Source organism: Lactuca saligna, chromosome 8 (assembly GCF_052625555.1).
Source record: "Lactuca saligna cultivar CGN05327 chromosome 8, ASM5262555v1, whole genome shotgun sequence".
Taxonomy (NCBI): Eukaryota; Viridiplantae; Streptophyta; class Magnoliopsida; order Asterales; family Asteraceae; genus Lactuca; species Lactuca saligna.
In genome coordinates this window covers 88,054,531-88,070,886 of record NC_136424.1, presented here as the reverse complement: position 1 = coordinate 88,070,886, position 16,356 = coordinate 88,054,531, and the positions used below count along the sequence as shown (strand labels likewise).

General features: G+C 32.4%; 5 protein-coding genes across 8 annotated transcripts; all 5 read right to left on the bottom strand.

Annotated features, from left to right (window-relative positions):
* Window positions 1-2,687: 2,687 nt before the first annotated feature.
* LOC145011589 (uncharacterized) lies at window positions 2,688-4,841 on the bottom strand. 2 transcript variants are annotated; one of them, XM_078970326.1, is made up of 5 exons: window positions 4,568-4,841; window positions 3,803-4,041; window positions 3,573-3,685; window positions 3,365-3,505; window positions 2,688-3,103 (listed from the first exon to the last, which is right to left on the bottom strand). In XM_078970326.1, exons 1-5 carry the CDS (start codon window positions 4,719-4,721, stop codon window positions 2,839-2,841), a joined length of 912 nt encoding a protein of 303 aa, XP_078826452.1. In that variant the 5' UTR covers window positions 4,722-4,841; the 3' UTR covers window positions 2,688-2,838. The 2 variants fall into 2 exon arrangements, with proteins under 2 accessions (XP_078826452.1, XP_078826453.1); XM_078970327.1 differs by having other exon boundaries at window positions 4,315-4,608.
* A 767-nt stretch (window positions 4,842-5,608) lies between these two features.
* On the bottom strand, window positions 5,609-7,811 carry LOC145008233 (uncharacterized). Of its 3 annotated transcripts, none has more exons than XR_013663310.1 (6): window positions 7,534-7,811; window positions 6,946-7,184; window positions 6,616-6,728; window positions 6,372-6,512; window positions 5,707-6,147; window positions 5,609-5,631 (listed from the first exon to the last, which is right to left on the bottom strand). XR_013663310.1 is itself a non-coding variant. In XM_078966857.1 (5 exons), exons 1-5 carry the CDS (start codon window positions 7,691-7,693, stop codon window positions 5,889-5,891), a joined length of 918 nt encoding a protein of 305 aa, XP_078822983.1. In that variant the 5' UTR covers window positions 7,694-7,808; the 3' UTR covers window positions 5,635-5,888. The 3 variants fall into 3 exon arrangements, 1 of the variants encoding a protein (XP_078822983.1); XR_013663309.1 differs by having other exon boundaries at window positions 5,615-5,631; window positions 5,707-6,153; window positions 7,534-7,808; XM_078966857.1 differs by lacking the exon at window positions 5,609-5,631 and having other exon boundaries at window positions 5,635-6,153; window positions 7,534-7,808.
* Window positions 7,812-8,405: 594 nt separating this feature from the next.
* On the bottom strand, window positions 8,406-12,299 carry LOC145011849 (uncharacterized). Its single transcript, XM_078970597.1, has 10 exons — window positions 11,175-12,299; window positions 10,533-10,671; window positions 10,143-10,413; window positions 9,961-10,045; window positions 9,749-9,882; window positions 9,596-9,677; window positions 9,406-9,496; window positions 9,175-9,329; window positions 8,661-9,041; window positions 8,406-8,598 (listed from the first exon to the last, which is right to left on the bottom strand). Coding segments are annotated over exons 2-6 (615 nt in total). The 5' UTR covers window positions 10,656-10,671; window positions 11,175-12,299; the 3' UTR covers window positions 8,406-8,598; window positions 8,661-9,041; window positions 9,175-9,329; window positions 9,406-9,496; window positions 9,596-9,675.
* On the bottom strand, window positions 11,070-12,299 carry LOC145009858 (uncharacterized). The gene has a single exon (XM_078968487.1). It carries the CDS (start codon window positions 12,297-12,299, stop codon window positions 11,070-11,072), a length of 1,230 nt encoding a protein of 409 aa, XP_078824613.1.
* Window positions 12,300-12,897: 598 nt separating this feature from the next.
* LOC145009857 (uncharacterized) lies at window positions 12,898-15,265 on the bottom strand. Its single transcript, XM_078968486.1, has 2 exons — window positions 14,182-15,265; window positions 12,898-14,087 (listed from the first exon to the last, which is right to left on the bottom strand). The coding sequence occupies exons 1-2, from the start codon at window positions 15,263-15,265 to the stop codon at window positions 12,898-12,900; spliced, it is 2,274 nt and encodes a 757-aa protein (XP_078824612.1).
* Between the last annotated feature and the right edge of the window lie 1,091 nt (window positions 15,266-16,356).

The window sequence follows — 16,356 nt, the reverse complement described above, 5'->3', positions numbered from 1 at the left end:
TTTATTTTGCATTTTAAAATTATTTTTTAGAATATGTCAGTGTAATATTCTATTTAGAATATTTCACGTATTTAAAAAAAAAACGGAATTTTTTTATTTTTTTTAATATTTTTTTATATTTTTTTTTAGTTAATTCAAGATCCGAAAATAATATTTAAAAAAAGAATTTTTGGATTTTTCCATTTATTTTGCATTTTAAAATTATTTTTAGATTTGGTCTCACGGTCTCACAAAATTAGAATGGTCTCAAATGAACCTGAACATATATATATATATATATATATATATATATATATATATATATCATGTTTTATGGTAAATATAGCATTATATAATCCAACATATTCATCTCATTAGCTTATTTAATGACTAGGCATCCATATCAGGAATGAAACCGGTAAAATGTATGTTACATGGAGAAAAGATCTAAATTATCACTAAATTTTAGTTTAGGACTTATTCGTAAATTAGGGTAAAATAATGGAATTTTAATGAAACAAGTAAGTAATGAAATTGGTAAACCGGAAAAATGGGTCAAATTGCCATTTTTACCGCTAATTCATGCTTTATCGTATACAAATGTTAGTTTGAGATTTTTTCGTTAATTATGGTAAAATTTTAGGATTTTTCTGGAGATTTCTTTACAATAATACTACTTCTAATTAATATATTTTTCTTTTAGTATATTAATAAATCATTTATTTTGATTTCTAATTAATTTATTAATCATATAATAAATTAATAAATCAATATCTCTCTCTCCAAAAAACATTCATATCAATTACTAGGTTTGAGGGCAACCCAAAAAAACATTGATAATAATAATTCAAGATTATACTAATTTAATTATTGGTTTAGATACCTAATCCAACAGATTGATTGTCTCAAGATGTTTTATCTTTTACTAGCACATGAATTGTTTGAGGAAATGCTTGAATGAAAGCTTGGTGATCATTTTCTCTAATGCTTGTAGTAATGGTGTTTTCAATATCACCTGTGTACCTATTGCTAGTTACAATAATGTACTAAAATTCGTTATCTTGTACAGATGGATATTTAAAGATCAAAAGGGCTATGGATGTTGTTGGAACCGGTCATGAATAACATATCTTTTGCATTAATAGAAGCCTATATATTCACTGTTGTATACTTGTATTGCTTTTAGATGTTTATAGTAACATAAATTTAGATGTTTTCTTTATTTATAATAGTTTATTATATTTTTTAAGAAGCTATTTATTGTCTACATATTAAATAGATTATAAAGAATATATTTTCATTATAAACTATGTTTTTAACTAAAAACAAATATATAGTATAATAGAGTTTGATTGGTAGTGAAATGGGTGTGTAATAACATATTGATCCCAAGAAATGGCTATGTTATTTTGTTGATTTATGATGATTTGGTATGCTTGAATTTATCCTGAAAAATAGTTTAGAAGGTTAAATGGTCATTTGTATGGTGTTTATATTTTTTATAATTATTTAATAAGTTGGTCCGGTTATTTTGGATAGGAAAAAAAAAGGTGCTTATTGCTTATTCCTACAATAAGCTAATTTAAGTGTTTGTATAAAATCCAGCTTATTGGGCTAAATAAGCTAATTTTAATAAGCATTCATCCCCATGCTTATTGCTTATTGCTTATTCCCACCGCAAATAAGCTATAAGCAATAAGCTAAAAATCTAATCCAAGCACCCCTTATAAAACGGAAATATTTAATTCAACAAAAAGTTATACTTAAGGGTAAAATAGTCATTTTCATATTGAATTCAACAAAAAGCTATTATAGGTAAAAGTTAAAGTAGATTGTTTATATTAGTAAAATGAGTAAAGTATGTTATTATTTCTTGTGATTTTTATCTTTTTGTTAATTGATTTTTTTGTTGTGTACAAGTTTTGAGTTTCCAGAAGAAGAAAAAGGCAGCCAAGAAAACTTATGTTTCAGCTATTTGTAAAATACTTGTATTGGTTCTTTTTCGGGCATAAGAACAAGTGGCTATAAAGTTAATGAGGAAGCTTTTGAATCGAGCGGTTGAATCTATTTCATTGGATAAAGAACTTGTAAAGGAAATCAAACAAATGGTTAGTTTTTATTTTGCTTCTTCTTAATTATTTATACATGTGAACAATTGTTATTTCTCATTACCTTTTTAGCAAGTTCATAATACATAATATTTATTTTTTATTAAACGACAGTTATATGATTGGTTTTTTGTAAAGTTTATAAATTTATGTAGGGCAAATTGTACGGAATAGCTATCTACGTTAATCTTTTTTACCATAGGCAACATACTTATATCTTATTCCCATAATAGCAGCTTACTTATAAGTTTTTACCCATAGTAGCAATATACTTTATAGGTAAGAATCTGTAAGTATGTTGCTTCTATGTGTAAACAAATATAATAGAATGCTATTATTGGTTAAAGATAAAGCAGATTGCTATTTCCTATGATTTTGGCAATTTAATGTCATTAAACAAAATGATGCAATAAACAAAAAAAACATAAAACAAATCTAACCCATGTGAAACACGCGTTTTTTTTACTAGTTTATATAAAGAGAAAATCTTGCCAAAAGTTACATGTGGGTCAAAGGGGGCTCCATTCTTGATCGGTTCGGGAATTATTATTTTTATTTGTTTCTGCTTAGTATATTTTTCATATTTCATTTGTAATCATATATTTAAACAAAATACTTGTATTTTTATATGTGTACATATTAAACAAATCAAGTACTTATGGTGATAGTTATCACAGCCGTGTCAAACTGTGAATGATCAACTCAACATATGACATGCTTCTACATATTGATCTAAAAAGGCTCGTACAAGTTACAACTTGAAACGAACCAAAGAAGCCATTCTTGGGGTCATAATCTCCAACAGCCTCTCTGGTTGATCCCTGTAAATCCAGTGTCCGGAATCCGAAACAACATACACCGAGACTTTCCCTCTTGATTCATCACTTTCCCGGTTAGCAAGACTCTCGAGCCTCTCTACCACATCCCGAGTCCAAGAGACTTGGCTTTCAGTACGCACTATAGCTATCTCCATTCCCCTCGGAGGTTCCTCAAGCAATGACCAATAATCACTTTCTCTACAGCATACAACCACCCAATCAAATTCTTACGCAACTCAAAATGTTATACTATCATTCTACAAAAATCAAGACTTTTTTTTTTTTGGAGGCCGCGTATACGGAAAGGACAAGAAATCCCTCGTCATCCTTATCAAGGAAGACAACCTCAAAATTTTAAGGTGTAGGCCATCATTCCATGGTGTGCGAAAACCATGATCTAGTCCGTTTAGTGCATATTACATGGCAAAATTTGTGGTGAGGTGAAAAATTAGGGTTTACACGGCGGATTCGAACAGCTGTATAGCACCATCGATGTCGAATGAAAATGTCATGTATTCTCCTGATTTCTTGAGACTGTTACTTATCCACACTGATAGGAACTCTGGAAACCCAAGATCAATCATCTGATTCAACAGCCACCTGAAAAAAATAAACCTAATTAAAATTTGAATCTTTAAAAGATAAAAAGGTGAAATGATGTCTCTACTCTTGTGATGGGAAAAGCGACGGAAGTGTATGCAACTTTTGCAACGCGTTCACCAGTTCTTGATATTGACTTTTATCTTCGGCTTTTCCAGGTCCAACATCTATTACCCACACCTATTTGAAATACGTTTTCGGGTCAAAACAATCACATTAGAGATTAGACCCATTATGAAAAGTGAAAACACACAACCAAATATACAATAAGTTGATTTTAAATTGTGATTTTTATACCTGTTTAGGTAGTTGTGCTGAATCACCATAATCACCATTAGCACAACTTAAAGCATATTGCAATGCCACCTTACCACCTAAAGAATGCCCGATAACAACATCTGGCCAATCCCAATCAAGAGATTTCACGAGATTTGCCAAATCTCTAGCGGCATTTGCAGTGTCGTTAGGTGGGGTTAAACCTTCTCGATCGGTTGAGTTTCCATGACACCTCAAATCCACAAGAACCATCCTCCAATCTGCTTACAAATTCAAGAAGTTACCAAAGAATCTTAATTGACCATAAAAATAGAAATAACAATATCTTTTGGAAACCAATCGTGAATTTTCTTCCGTTGCGTTACAGATGAACTATTTAGTAGTACAACTAAATTCCCAATTCTAAAGTGGTCCATAAAACCTAGAAATCAAAGTCCGAATCCTAATCACAAGTGAAGCAATAAAAAGCAAAGACCACGATTATGTAAGCCCTGTTGTTGTGGGTCTAATGATGATGGCAGTTAGGAACTCACTCACAACTCGCATGTGTAAGACATCCGATCCGAATCCACCCTCAGACCTGATAGCCAGTTCTATGCTGCAATGTTGCATTATGTACAATTGTACATAGTGTTTAGTTCATAAATGACATAAACAACTCTTCATTATATTCTCTCATAACATTGTTCATGTTTCATAATATCAATTCCACATACTTCTTATCCAGGTAGGTATATGTGTGTGCGTGATATGCATTGGATTTAGAGAGAAGGGATTGGAAGTAACCAGTAGAGAGAGACGTAACGAGGGAGGTGGCGAAATCTGCAAAGTCATCTCCGCAACCCAATAAGCCGTGAATTAGGAAGGCCGTGAAACTGTAGGGTTTTTCACTTCCACCGGGTGATGAATTGAAGATCTCTTTGAATGCAATAACCGACATTTTAATTGAAGGAGCAATTTGGTAATTAGGTGCGGGAGAACGTCAATCTTTGGGTGTTGTTAGTCATGCTTGTTTTTTCTTATCATCCACTTTGTGTGATGAGAGCCATCAAAAATCTATCCAATCCGTAACTAAAGAGATATCCCGTTGATTACATATTCTTTTATCGAAACGATGAAAATCCTTCCAAATAAATCGAAATCTTTTATTTTCTTTTTCATTTGAAAACAAAATCTTTTTGATACGTATTATTCTTTTTTTCATTTGGATTTTCTTAATATTTTTAAATAAATATTTTTATATTTGTCATTTTCTTATTTTTCTAATCTTTTATTAATTAACACATTGCATCTCAATTAACAGTTGTCTTAATTGAAAATAGTTAAAAAATTACAATGTTGCTGCTCATAATATATTGTATTTAATATGTTTTTTTTTTAATTTAAATGTTAAATTTCAAAATTCAAATCTAAAATTTCAAATTTAAATAAATTTTTGTTTAAACATTCGTATTTAATTTTTTGTTTTACCCGATCTGTATAATATACATGTCTCACAACTAATAATGTAATATTTTGTGTAATTAAATAACTAAACATAATCTTTTTCTTAGACATCATATCTTTATTAATACCAAAAAAATATATCATATAATTATTTTTATTACTTTATAAATTTGATCACATATTCGTATTATAACATATGTATAAATTATATTATTAAACAATTATAACCAAAATAAATTTTAAATATATAATTAACCATCATACTACTAAAACAATACTTTAAAAACGTTTGAAACATTAAAATTAGTATAATTACATATTTTTAAATAAGAAAGATAAAAGTAAAATACAATACAATATAAATAATAAATTGATATAAATTTAATTCGACATGGTAGCAACGACTATAACATATAAAGTATTATTCAACAAATTCAAACTAAAAGTACATACATTCATAGTTGAAAAACAATTTGTACAAATAACATATAAAGTATTATTCAACAAATTCAAACTAAAAGTACATACATTCATAGTTGAAAAACAATTTGTACAAATGAACTTCAACGGCAAAACCCAGTGTTATTGAACCATATTTAGACTATGCTCGCCAGAATAGTTGAAAGCTGAAAAGCTAGCTAGCAGCTTACAAGTTTACAAGTTACAGTTTCGGTTGAATCAAAGAGGCGATTTTTGGGGTCATAACCTCCAACAGCCTCTCTGGTTCATCCTTGTAAATCCAGTGTCCGGAACGAGGAACAACATGAACCGAGACTTTGCCTCTTGATTCATCATTTTCCCGGCTAGCAAGACTCTCAAGCCTCTTGACCACATTCGGGTCCCACGTGACTCGGCTTTCACTACGCACTACACATATCTCTATTCCCTTTGGAGGCTCCTCTAGCAACAACCAATAATCACTATTCCTACAAAATACAACCACCATCAAAAATCAAAACTACCAGGATAAGACAAAACAGAATACAGAATATAATGTGTTTGGCATGTATTAGCTTTTTGTCCCTCGCAAAAAAGGGTTGAACAAAGTGGGCTAGGGACATGGTCGTATGTGCAAAAGAAAAGACGTGAATGCCCTTCTCGTCTTATAAGGGTAAAATTGGGTTATTGAAAAGTAAAGACTTACCTGGTGGATTCGAACATATGTATAACACCATCAATATCGAAAGAAAATGTCATGTGTTCTCCCGATTTCTTGAGACTGCTACTTATCCACTCTGATAAGAACTTTGAGAATCCAAGATTCATCAAATGTTCTACCAGCCACCTGAAATGTAATCTTTAACTTTAAGAAGATAAAAAAAAAAAAAAAAAAAAAAAAAAGACAATTTTTTCAGTTTATGATCAAATAAGGGAAATTGGGTCTCTACTCTTGTGACTGGATGGGAGACCGAAGTGTCTGTAGTGTATGGAAAACTTTCTCCATTTCTTCATAATGGCTTTTATTCTCGACTTTTCCAGGTACACAATCCAATGCCCACACCTAATTCAAATTAGCTTTAAGCCTTAAAATAACCAAATTCATAAAAGATTTCTGTGAAAACCTGATTATTGAGATAATTATACAATTACATAACAAATCTTTAACTTTGAGAACCTGATTGACTAATTAGACATTCATTTGTTGATTTTAAATTGTGATGAAATCGTATTTCACATATTTGACTAATAGTCAAACAGTTCTAATCATACGGTCATACCTGTTTAGGCAGCTGAGCTGAATCACCATAATCGCCATGAGCACAACTTGAAGCATATTGCAAGGCAATTTTGCCGCCAACAGAATGCCCAATGACAACATCTGGCCAAGCCCAATCAAGGGACTTAATGAGATTTGCTAAATCTCTAGCAGCATTTGGTGTGTTGTGAGGTGGGGTTAAACCTTCTCGATCAACCGAGCTTCCATGGTTTCTCAAATCCACAACAACCATCCGCCAATCTGCTTATAAATTTGATATGTTACCAAGTAATCCTTAAAGAGTAACTATGTTTTATTGCTTTACATATGTGATTGGTTAGTTGCAGGTGAACTATTCAGCAATATAACAAAATTCCCAATTCTGATTCCGTCCATAAGACATGGAAATCACAATCGCAATCACATATGAAGCAACAGAAAGTGGAGATCATGATTATGACTGTTTTTCACATCAGAAAACGAATAGCATCACTACATAGAACAAAAAAGAGAAACCGAGTATCGTCAAACCTAGTCGATTCCAGATTATCCAGCTAGGTGTAATGTGTGTGTACAAAATGCATTAAATTTAGAGAGAAGAGAGTAGAACCAGTAGAGAGAGACGAAACGAGGGATTTAGCGAAATCTACAAAGTCGTCTCGACAACCCAGTAAGCCATGAATTAGCATGGCAGTGAAAGTGTAGGGTTTTTCAATTTTACTGGATGATGATGAGGAATTGAAGATCTCTTCGAATGCAATAACCGACATTTTGAAGGATGAAATTTGGTTCTGGAGAACGTTGATCTCTTTGTGTTGCTAGTCATGCTTGTTTTCATAATCATCCACTACACCGACTGTCCAAGAGAGAACGACGTAGAGTTTCTGGATAGATTAGTTTAAATTTGGGAAACCGAATAAAGTTTTACAGTATTCAATTTAACCTTGACCGGTCAACCGTTAATCCCAATTTAACCTTGTCCGATGTTTGTTAGTAGTAATAGAGCACTATTGGGTTTTGATGACGAAAATTGAAATTCTAACTTTGGACGAAAAATGAGTTAAAAGACATTAGTCAAAATATAGATAGGTGAATATTTATGGTGAAATTTTAGTAGTTATAAAGTTTAATATTGTTAGTTGTGTTGGTTATGATAAATGTATATAGTTGAAGAAAAAAACGTTACCCATACAAATGTTTAAATCTCGAAATAACTTGTTTATGACTTGAAATATTGAATGGATTCAAAATCGAATGATGTCGTAAAGTATTGCTTTTGCATCGTATAACAAACTTCTATGTTGTACAACATGAACAAAAATGGTTGAATAGATAACAACACTTATCACACAGACAACTATAAACATAACAATAAACACTAAAAACCACAAATTGAAAAGATAATGTCATTAGATATCAAACAAATCTATAGAAACAATTATTGTCAGAATATGACATAGTTTTATTGAATATTTACCGATTATTGTATATAAACATAATGTGTGGATTGTAGTTTATAATATGGACATAAAGCTATAAAAAGAGAGTTTAGGTTTACTCTAAGTATGTTATGATAAGATCAAATAGTTTCATTGCTTTTTGGCATGTGTTCCTTCATCTACTTCGCCGTGGTTTCTTTATTTTTCTTGTTTTGGACGTGGTTTTTTTGGTGTATCTGTCAAATGTAAGATGTTCATTACATGTATGAATAAAATAAATTGCTATAAGTATTTTTACCTGTATCTTCCATTTGGAAGCGTTTTCCAGTTTCACGTGATTTAGTAGGGGTGAGGGACTCCATAGTTGTTGTGGTTTGTTGTTCCATTGGTGTTGAACGTGTAGTTTGTGTTTTTTGTGTTGATAATATTGTTGGTTGTGGTGTTTTTATGTCTTTGATTGTGGTGACTGTGAAACGGATATTTTTGATGGAAGAAAGTTTTGTGCATTCTACATAGACATTCTTTGTCAACCATTTACAACGTTCGAGAGGTTTAGGTAAAGTTTTTCTATCTTGACTGGGAAAGCCGTCTATGATTTCTTGTGCAGTTGCATTTAGCAGACTAACGGTTGCTTCATTAGACATGAAAATTGTTGTGGTATCTGTATTGTCTGTGAGTACTGCTGAGATTTTATATTTGTGGAAAGAGAAGTAATTTTAAGTGCGATATATATATATATATATATATATATATATATATATATATATATATATATATATATATATATGGTAAACATGAGAGGGAGTACTTACAAAAGTTTTGGTTCATTTATGGGCCCATGGGAAACACAAAACCATCCATCACCTTTTTTGTGTGTTGATTTACCACATGTGGTACATGTAACGTGGTACCATTCATCTTTGAATGTGAAATCAGATAGTATGGTCTTTATAACATATACATTGTCCTTGAACATGTTATAGATGTATGTTAGTGATTGTTATGTATGAAATAGTAGTATTATACATAAGAAAACGAATTACCATTATTTGAGAGAAATTTGAGCTCTTTAATCGTTGTAATGTAGTATTTATCACATTTGGTGATGATTTTGAGTGAAATTGGGTACCAAATCTGTATTAATGGATACTTGTTAGTGATTATATGTTGTTTACTATGTAGTTTATAGTTTGGTAAGTATGGTTAAGATTTGGTAGAAGCAGTATAACATACCTTGTAATGAGTGTGTCCGTTTCTGGTAAATTGGGATTGACGTACATGTGTGTTGCGCTGCTGCTTGTCAATGTTAATTGTCCTGTGTAGTAAGATGGTATTTTAGCATAGTGTGAAGTGAGTATTATAATAAGGGTCTTTGTTATTACTTACAATTGTACATAGTGGATTTGAGATTGGTGAAAGCGAGTACCACTGTGTTAGAGTTTGATGTAAGGGCATTTCGATTGAATTTGTCTGGCGAATCTATGCATTCCTTCCATAAGAGTATGGTAATCTCCTCCGCACTTGAACCAGTTTTGTCATTAATAATAATTAAAGGAAATATCTAGGTAATATTTTTTTTATGAAGAATATTTACTTACTTTTCATCTGTTAAAGTCATAAGCATGAATGGTTCCTTGTCTTTTTTTTTTCGATCTTTCATGTTGATGAGTACCCCTATGAAATCTGAATGTAATTGTAAGCGTAATATTAGTGACAAATTAGACTATTACAAATTTTTTGCATTAAAGTAATGATATTTGGGTTGATGTTATAAATGTACCTGGATGCTCTAAGTTTTTGTCTGCTATCATTTGAAAGTGTGATCTTGGACTAAAGCGGAACCATGTTAGTGGAAGTGTATTGCGATTTGGTATTTCCTCAATTGTTGATGCTTCACCAATATTCATGTGTACTGGGTGATCTAAGACCTTCTGATATTTGTCTGGCTCAGTGCATGTATAGTCCTTAATACGATAACATCGAGTGACTAATAATGAAGTTTGTATCGATCCTTGATTTGTCTTTCGAGCAAGTAGCTGAATTGTATCTCCCTGGTCAAATAAATGTGTTAGGGTGTTTTATATATGAATTACTTTTTTATAAGAGTGAATTATATATATAAATATATATATATATATATATATATATATATATATATATATATCCTTACATGCTCATCAATCACGATAAACCATGTCTCATCCTTTCTGAATTGTAGTGTCCATTTTCGTAAGACACGGACTTCAAGTGAATTTCCTGGTGAGCCAAAGTGGAGGTTTGATATTCTATCCATATTTGAGGAGATTGCTCTGCAATTATAAAAAAACATTGTTAAAATAGTTTTAAAAATATGATCATTATTTCATACCATATATTTTAGGTATTAGATGTTTATAATAAGTATAAGAGTAAATTACTGAAATTGTCCCTATGGTTTGGTTAAAATTGCACGTTTGGTCTCTAACATTTTTTTTTCACATAAATCGTCCCTGTGGTTTTATTTGTCACGTTTTTGTCCATGTGGTTTGATTTTGTTGCATTTTTCATCCGTTACATACATAAAGTTAGGGACCAAACATGAATTTTTTACCAAACCTTAGGGACGAAAAACGCGACAAAATCAAACCACAAAACGATCCGATTGCAAATAAAAAGTTAAGGACTAAACGTGCAATTTTGACCAAACCACAGGGATGATTTTAGTTATTTACTCTAAGTATAATTGCAAAACTGGTAGAAAAGATGAGATTTTGGGTAATAGAATTATCTTAGCTATTAGACTGATTTGAAAACATAAATGTGGTGTAATAACCTCTTGCATATTAACTCTTGCTAACAAATCTTTGAAGACGACATTTCTGGTACAATTGAATGGTAATGTATCTTCTTGTTGTAGTAGAATCTTTATCGAATCTGGTGAGGTAGCTCTTGACAAAGCCACATATAGTTGTCCGTGTGTGAAAACAGAGTTTTTGAGGTATAAACCTACCTTTTTAAGAGATTGGCCTTGACTTTTGTTTATAGTCATTGCATAACACACTTTAAGAGGAAATTGTTTTCTGATAAATATAAAAGGTAGGTCAGAGGTATTATGTACAAATTTTATTCTTGGAATGTACACCCTTTTCCCAATAGATATTCCTGTTATTATGGAAGCTTCAATCACAGATGGTAATAATTGTGTAACAATCAAACGTGTTCCATTACAAAGACCTTCTCGTTGATTGATATTCCTCATTAGCATAACTGGGGTATTAACTTTCAAATTTAATGTATGTGAAGGAATACCAGAAAAGTGCAGATTGTTTAAATAATCTTGGGGATATAAGGTATCTAATTCTAAGCTATCATGAGTTTGTGACTTAATAGAATCACAGTTGTTGTATACTATCCCTTGACTATTAGTTTTTGAAAGAATTAAAGCATTGACTTGATCAGTTGTTTCATTTTTTGGACAAATAATGGCTCTAACAGATAACTCTTCAGGTGATGGATTGGAAATTATATCTTTGCCATATACAAAATGTATTAGTGATTCTAATTCGTTGTCTCCTGATTCGATAAGGAAACAATGAGGTATTTGTATAACGTTTGTGCTTTCTAGATCATTCTTTTCTGGTGTTCCGATATTTCCATTTCCAATATCGAGAAGCCACGAAGCAAACTGTGATATTTGATTAACATCCATATTTGGATTGACTGGTTGTGATAAACGCATATTATGATGCAATTTGAATACCGTAAAATGTGACCATAGATAGGAATTGGGTAGGGTTAGGCCAATTATTTGTGATTTTCTGCTTTTAGGTTGAACAGGAAGAGTTTGTCGAAAGTCACCTCCTAAGAGCATTGACATCCCACCAAAAAGATGGTTATCATCTTCAAGGACATCTTTTAGTGATTTATCAAGAAACTCAAAGCAACGACGATCACTCATTGGAGCTTCATCCCATATGATCATAGAAGTCCTCTTTAGGAGCTCTGCAAGCTGCGTTTTTTTTTTTAATATTACAGGAAGACTTGTCTGTAAAGTCAATTGGAATAACAAATCTAGAATGAGCAGTACGACCTGAAGGCAACAAAAGGGATGCAATGCCTGAGGCGGCAACAGCAAGTATAATCTTTCCCTTAGATCTGAAATATGAAAGTATAGTTGTCCATAAAAAAGTTTTTCCTGTACCACCAGATCCATATACAAATAATAGCAGTTGCTTTTTCTTTTGTTCAGCATCCACAACTTTTTCATAAATTGTAAGTTGATCCGGATTCAATTGTGATACCATGGATGTATTTTGAGAAATTAACATATTTGTATCATAATTAGTCTCTTCAAGTATAAGACGATTTTTTAGAATGGAAAGAAGAGATGGAGATGGCATTGGCAATCCAAAGTCAGCAAGTGATTTGGAAGGTGTTGACGCTAGTAGTGTTTTTTGAATTTCGAGAAGTATTTGTTGTTCTAGTGTATCAACATGTAGAACTACTTTTGGATCTGTAGAATTGGAAGTGAATGAATGGGTAATGTCATCGTCCATTTAAGGTTTTGCGGTTTCCCATAACAAAAGAGGGTTTCCTACTTCAAAATACAAAAGTAGATGGCAGAATAGAGAACGAAGTTGAGATGAGGTTGCCCAAGTTGACGCTTCTTTAAATGTTGTTAGCCACTCCTTATCGTCACCGGTTAACCCTAATGCTTCACATGCATCACGAAAAGTAGAGTACGTGTATTCACGAACGGTTCTAATGTCATAGAATGATTTACATCCTTTTTGATGGAATAGTAAAATTCGTAGATAGAATAACTCCCCAGCTGTTGGATGTACATATGCAAGTCTGCCAATGGTGGTATTTGTTGTGGTAGTCCTATGAATCCATCTCTTATCTTTGGTGTCCCAACTATATTTACAAGGGTAATCATTGTATGTCAAGTCAATTCCTCGACCATCACGTTGATTATTGTGCAACCATTCCGTTAAAGTGGTAACACCAAAACCTGGGTTCTCAATTAAGGAGCTTAATTGACTGCTTTCTTTGAAAATAGTAGGTTGCATCCCATCCAAATGGACGACCAAGACTTGTACAGGTGGATCTCGTTCATGAATGGGGAAATTGAGGATGCGCCATGCTGCTTCGTGTGGACATATGTACCGACCATCAAGAAATGACTTGATTTCATTTACAGTGACAGGTATGGTAGAGGAAGTAGTAGGAGTATTTGCCTCTGATGTTTGAAGAGTGAAACGAACGCGATCAACCCCCTTTGATATGTACTTAAATAAGTACTTAATCATCATATTCCAACCACAATATTCAACATTGATGTGAGCATCAAATCGACTACACAAACGTTTATTGTATGGCACTACATAGCCATTATCAGTTCTAATCCCACTTTGTAGGACATGATATGATCCAACACGTCTCTTATAATGCACGTAACCATTTGCATCAAAAGTTGTTAATGGGTTGAATGGTTTTGGAAATTGTTTCTTACATCTATCATCTACCATACAGGGGGCACTAATATTTAATGAACCACAAGGACCATGTAGCATGCATGTAGTAACAGTCCTATATAGTGTTGGTTCAAGTATCGGATCAGGAAGCTCAGCGGTTATGTATTTATCAATATCTGCACCTTCTTGAATTGTATAGGGTGACGTTACCCATAATAATGTATGGCAATGTGGTAAACCCCTTTTTTGGAATTCAATTGTGTAAAGATCTGTGAATAGAATATTTCATAATGATGTTATATATGACATAAAGGAATAGAAGGCAATAAATAGGAAGAATGAAATAAGAGTAGAAAAACTTACATGCACTAACTTCTCCAAAAGTTTTGTCCTCTTTAAGGAAGTTAATGAAAGCATGAACTTTGATTTTAAAGATGCGTGCAATGATATCTGGTCTGTTTTGAATATCACGTTGACCAATAGCACCCATGTATCTTCTATACTCAGGCCATTTAACATTGCAAGTGAAAGTGATGAAATATTGTGGCTTACCATGAACCTTGCATATGGCAAGAGCGTCTTGATAGTGTTTATACATATACCTAGGTCCCCCAACGAAAGTTGCAGGTAGAAATACACGCTTTCCAATGACTTGACTGTCTGAATCACCTCTGGACAAAGCGTCATAAACTCCGCTGATGTACTCTATTCGTAATTGTTGTTGATGGTGTTCAATAAAGTCAAGCCTAGATTGTTCAATGCAAGTATATGCATCTACTAAATACTGGTGGAAAAGACGGTGTGCACGTAAAATAAGAGAGTATGTGTGTCGATCATGAATTTGATAACTATAATACATATTATTTGTTAACCTTTTGTTAGCCTTAATATGTAGATGCAAGCTAGGAGACCATCCTTCTTCACCATACGGGAACAGTAATGGATATTGCAAAGGCATGTAAGTAGGATGAAGCTTACTGACACATCGAGGTGACCCAAACTTTGAATAGATGACAATGTCATAGACAGTGCTAGTAACATCATCACCACAAACAATACAACCTAAAGTTCCAGGGGCTGGTGGACCATATCTTCTATCAGGTACAACATTAAATAAACGTACACCATATGAATCTAAATTCATTGACTGGGCTATTTCTTTCGCAGTCTTAAATGTATGAACATACTCATTATGTGTGCGTAACATATGACTTAAGGATTCTACAACTTCTGCAGACAAAAGTACTTCCCCATCATGAAAAGAACGAAGTCTATTAGCGACCTCATTTTCAGTATCACACATGTACAATTGGAGAAAACGGGGTTGATGAATGTCTTGAGGATAAAAAGAGCCTATCCAATGGTAAATCTGACCACTAACCTTAAACACATATGGTGAACGACCTTTGTTGATTGAGTCGTCTTCGTTTGCACCACAAGACGTCATAGAGAACATGGAATTATATGCTCTTATGTTACGCATGAAGTGATCATCTTCGTAGAATTGCATAAGCACATCAGGCGGATGAAGAGGGTAAGGAAGAACTACATTACCCGACTTACAACATTTTGTATATTGCGGATGATTGGCTCTGGATAAATACAATACTCTCTCTTGATACCAAAAATAAGCTCCACAATACTCACATACACAGGTACAATTTCCACAGTCATAATAAAAAGGCAACGCTGGTATCTCCACTAAAAGTGAACTCCTGCGTGAACGACGTATTTGACGGGGGACTATTGTATTGGAAGTAGAAGCCATATGTCGCCGTTTTGGAGGCATGTGAAGAAGGCTTTACAGAAATGGAAATCAAAATTTATTGATGCTTACATACTTTATATGTAAATGAAATTGAAAATTAGACTCAAAAAAGGTATTTTTGAAACTAACTACTTTGTTTAGTTACCAATTGTTAGGTATTTATAACACACGTTTAAATAGGCTATTGTATATTGTTTTAATCGATGGAATCTTAGTATATCTACTAGGTAGAGGTGAATATGAAAAGGAGATAAACAAAAATTTTACCATTCTATATTCACAGTTATAGTTGAATGCAAAGGCTCCATGTGTATTTGTTAGAAGTCATCTCACTCGATATTATTAGGTCTTGTGAATAAATTGACAAATAGACAAATTCCTGGTATCATATGGGGCATGTTATCTAGGAAAAGGTTTTTGTTACATAGTTTTGTTTATTCATGACCAAATTTACCTTAGAACCTTATAAATATGTTGATCTGTTACTTGATTAGAGTTGTTGTATGGAATTTTCTTAGGTTTGTATCATATTTTTTTATTTCTTTGTGTTATATAGTATAATAACAAGTTATGTTATTTTTTGTAGGTAAATTTTTTCTTCTAGCATTACTAAATATGTTCTAGTGCATTATTTGTTTTGTGAAAATGCAATATTAAATCATAGAATTTGATTAGGGTTTTCTTTAGTTGTTATTAGGTAAAATATTCAAAAAAAAAAAAAAAAAGTTAGTGGCATTATTGTCATTGCAGAAATGTATGTTAAATTGTCT

What these genes read in the sequence shown, in the direction of transcription:
- LOC145009857 (XM_078968486.1), bottom strand. Translation starts at nt 15,265, where the DNA reads ATGACGTCTTGTGGTGCAAACGAAGACGACTCAATCAACAAAGGTCGT. An exon ending in TTTTGGAGAAGTTAGTGCAT is followed by an intron (nt 14,088 to 14,181) that starts GTAAGTTTTTCT and finishes TTCTATTCACAG; the next exon opens with ATCTTTACACAATTGAATTC.
- LOC145009858 (XM_078968487.1), bottom strand. Translation starts at nt 12,299, where the DNA reads ATGAGTGATCGTCGTTGCTTTGAGTTTCTTGATAAATCACTAAAAGAT.
- LOC145011589 (XM_078970326.1), bottom strand. Translation starts at nt 4,721, where the DNA reads ATGTCGGTTATTGCATTCAAAGAGATCTTCAATTCATCACCCGGTGGA. An exon ending in CAGCACAACTACCTAAACAG is followed by an intron (nt 3,686 to 3,802) that starts GTATAAAAATCA and finishes TATTTCAAATAG; the next exon opens with GTGTGGGTAATAGATGTTGG. An exon ending in TCGCTTTTCCCATCACAAGA is followed by an intron (nt 3,506 to 3,572) that starts GTAGAGACATCA and finishes TATTTTTTTCAG; the next exon opens with GTGGCTGTTGAATCAGATGA.
- LOC145008233 (XM_078966857.1), bottom strand. Translation starts at nt 7,693, where the DNA reads ATGTCGGTTATTGCATTCGAAGAGATCTTCAATTCCTCATCATCATCC. An exon ending in CAGCTCAGCTGCCTAAACAG is followed by an intron (nt 6,729 to 6,945) that starts GTATGACCGTAT and finishes AATTTGAATTAG; the next exon opens with GTGTGGGCATTGGATTGTGT. An exon ending in CATATGTTCGAATCCACCAG is followed by an intron (nt 6,154 to 6,371) that starts GTAAGTCTTTAC and finishes TGTATTTTGTAG; the next exon opens with GAATAGTGATTATTGGTTGT.
- LOC145011849 (XM_078970597.1), bottom strand. Translation starts at nt 10,655, where the DNA reads ATGGATAGAATATCAAACCTCCACTTTGGCTCACCAGGAAATTCACTT. An exon ending in TTATCGTGATTGATGAGCAT is followed by an intron (nt 10,414 to 10,532) that starts GTAAGGATATAT and finishes TTATTTGACCAG; the next exon opens with GGAGATACAATTCAGCTACT. An exon ending in ATGACTTTAACAGATGAAAA is followed by an intron (nt 9,883 to 9,960) that starts GTAAGTAAATAT and finishes AACTGGTTCAAG; the next exon opens with TGCGGAGGAGATTACCATAC.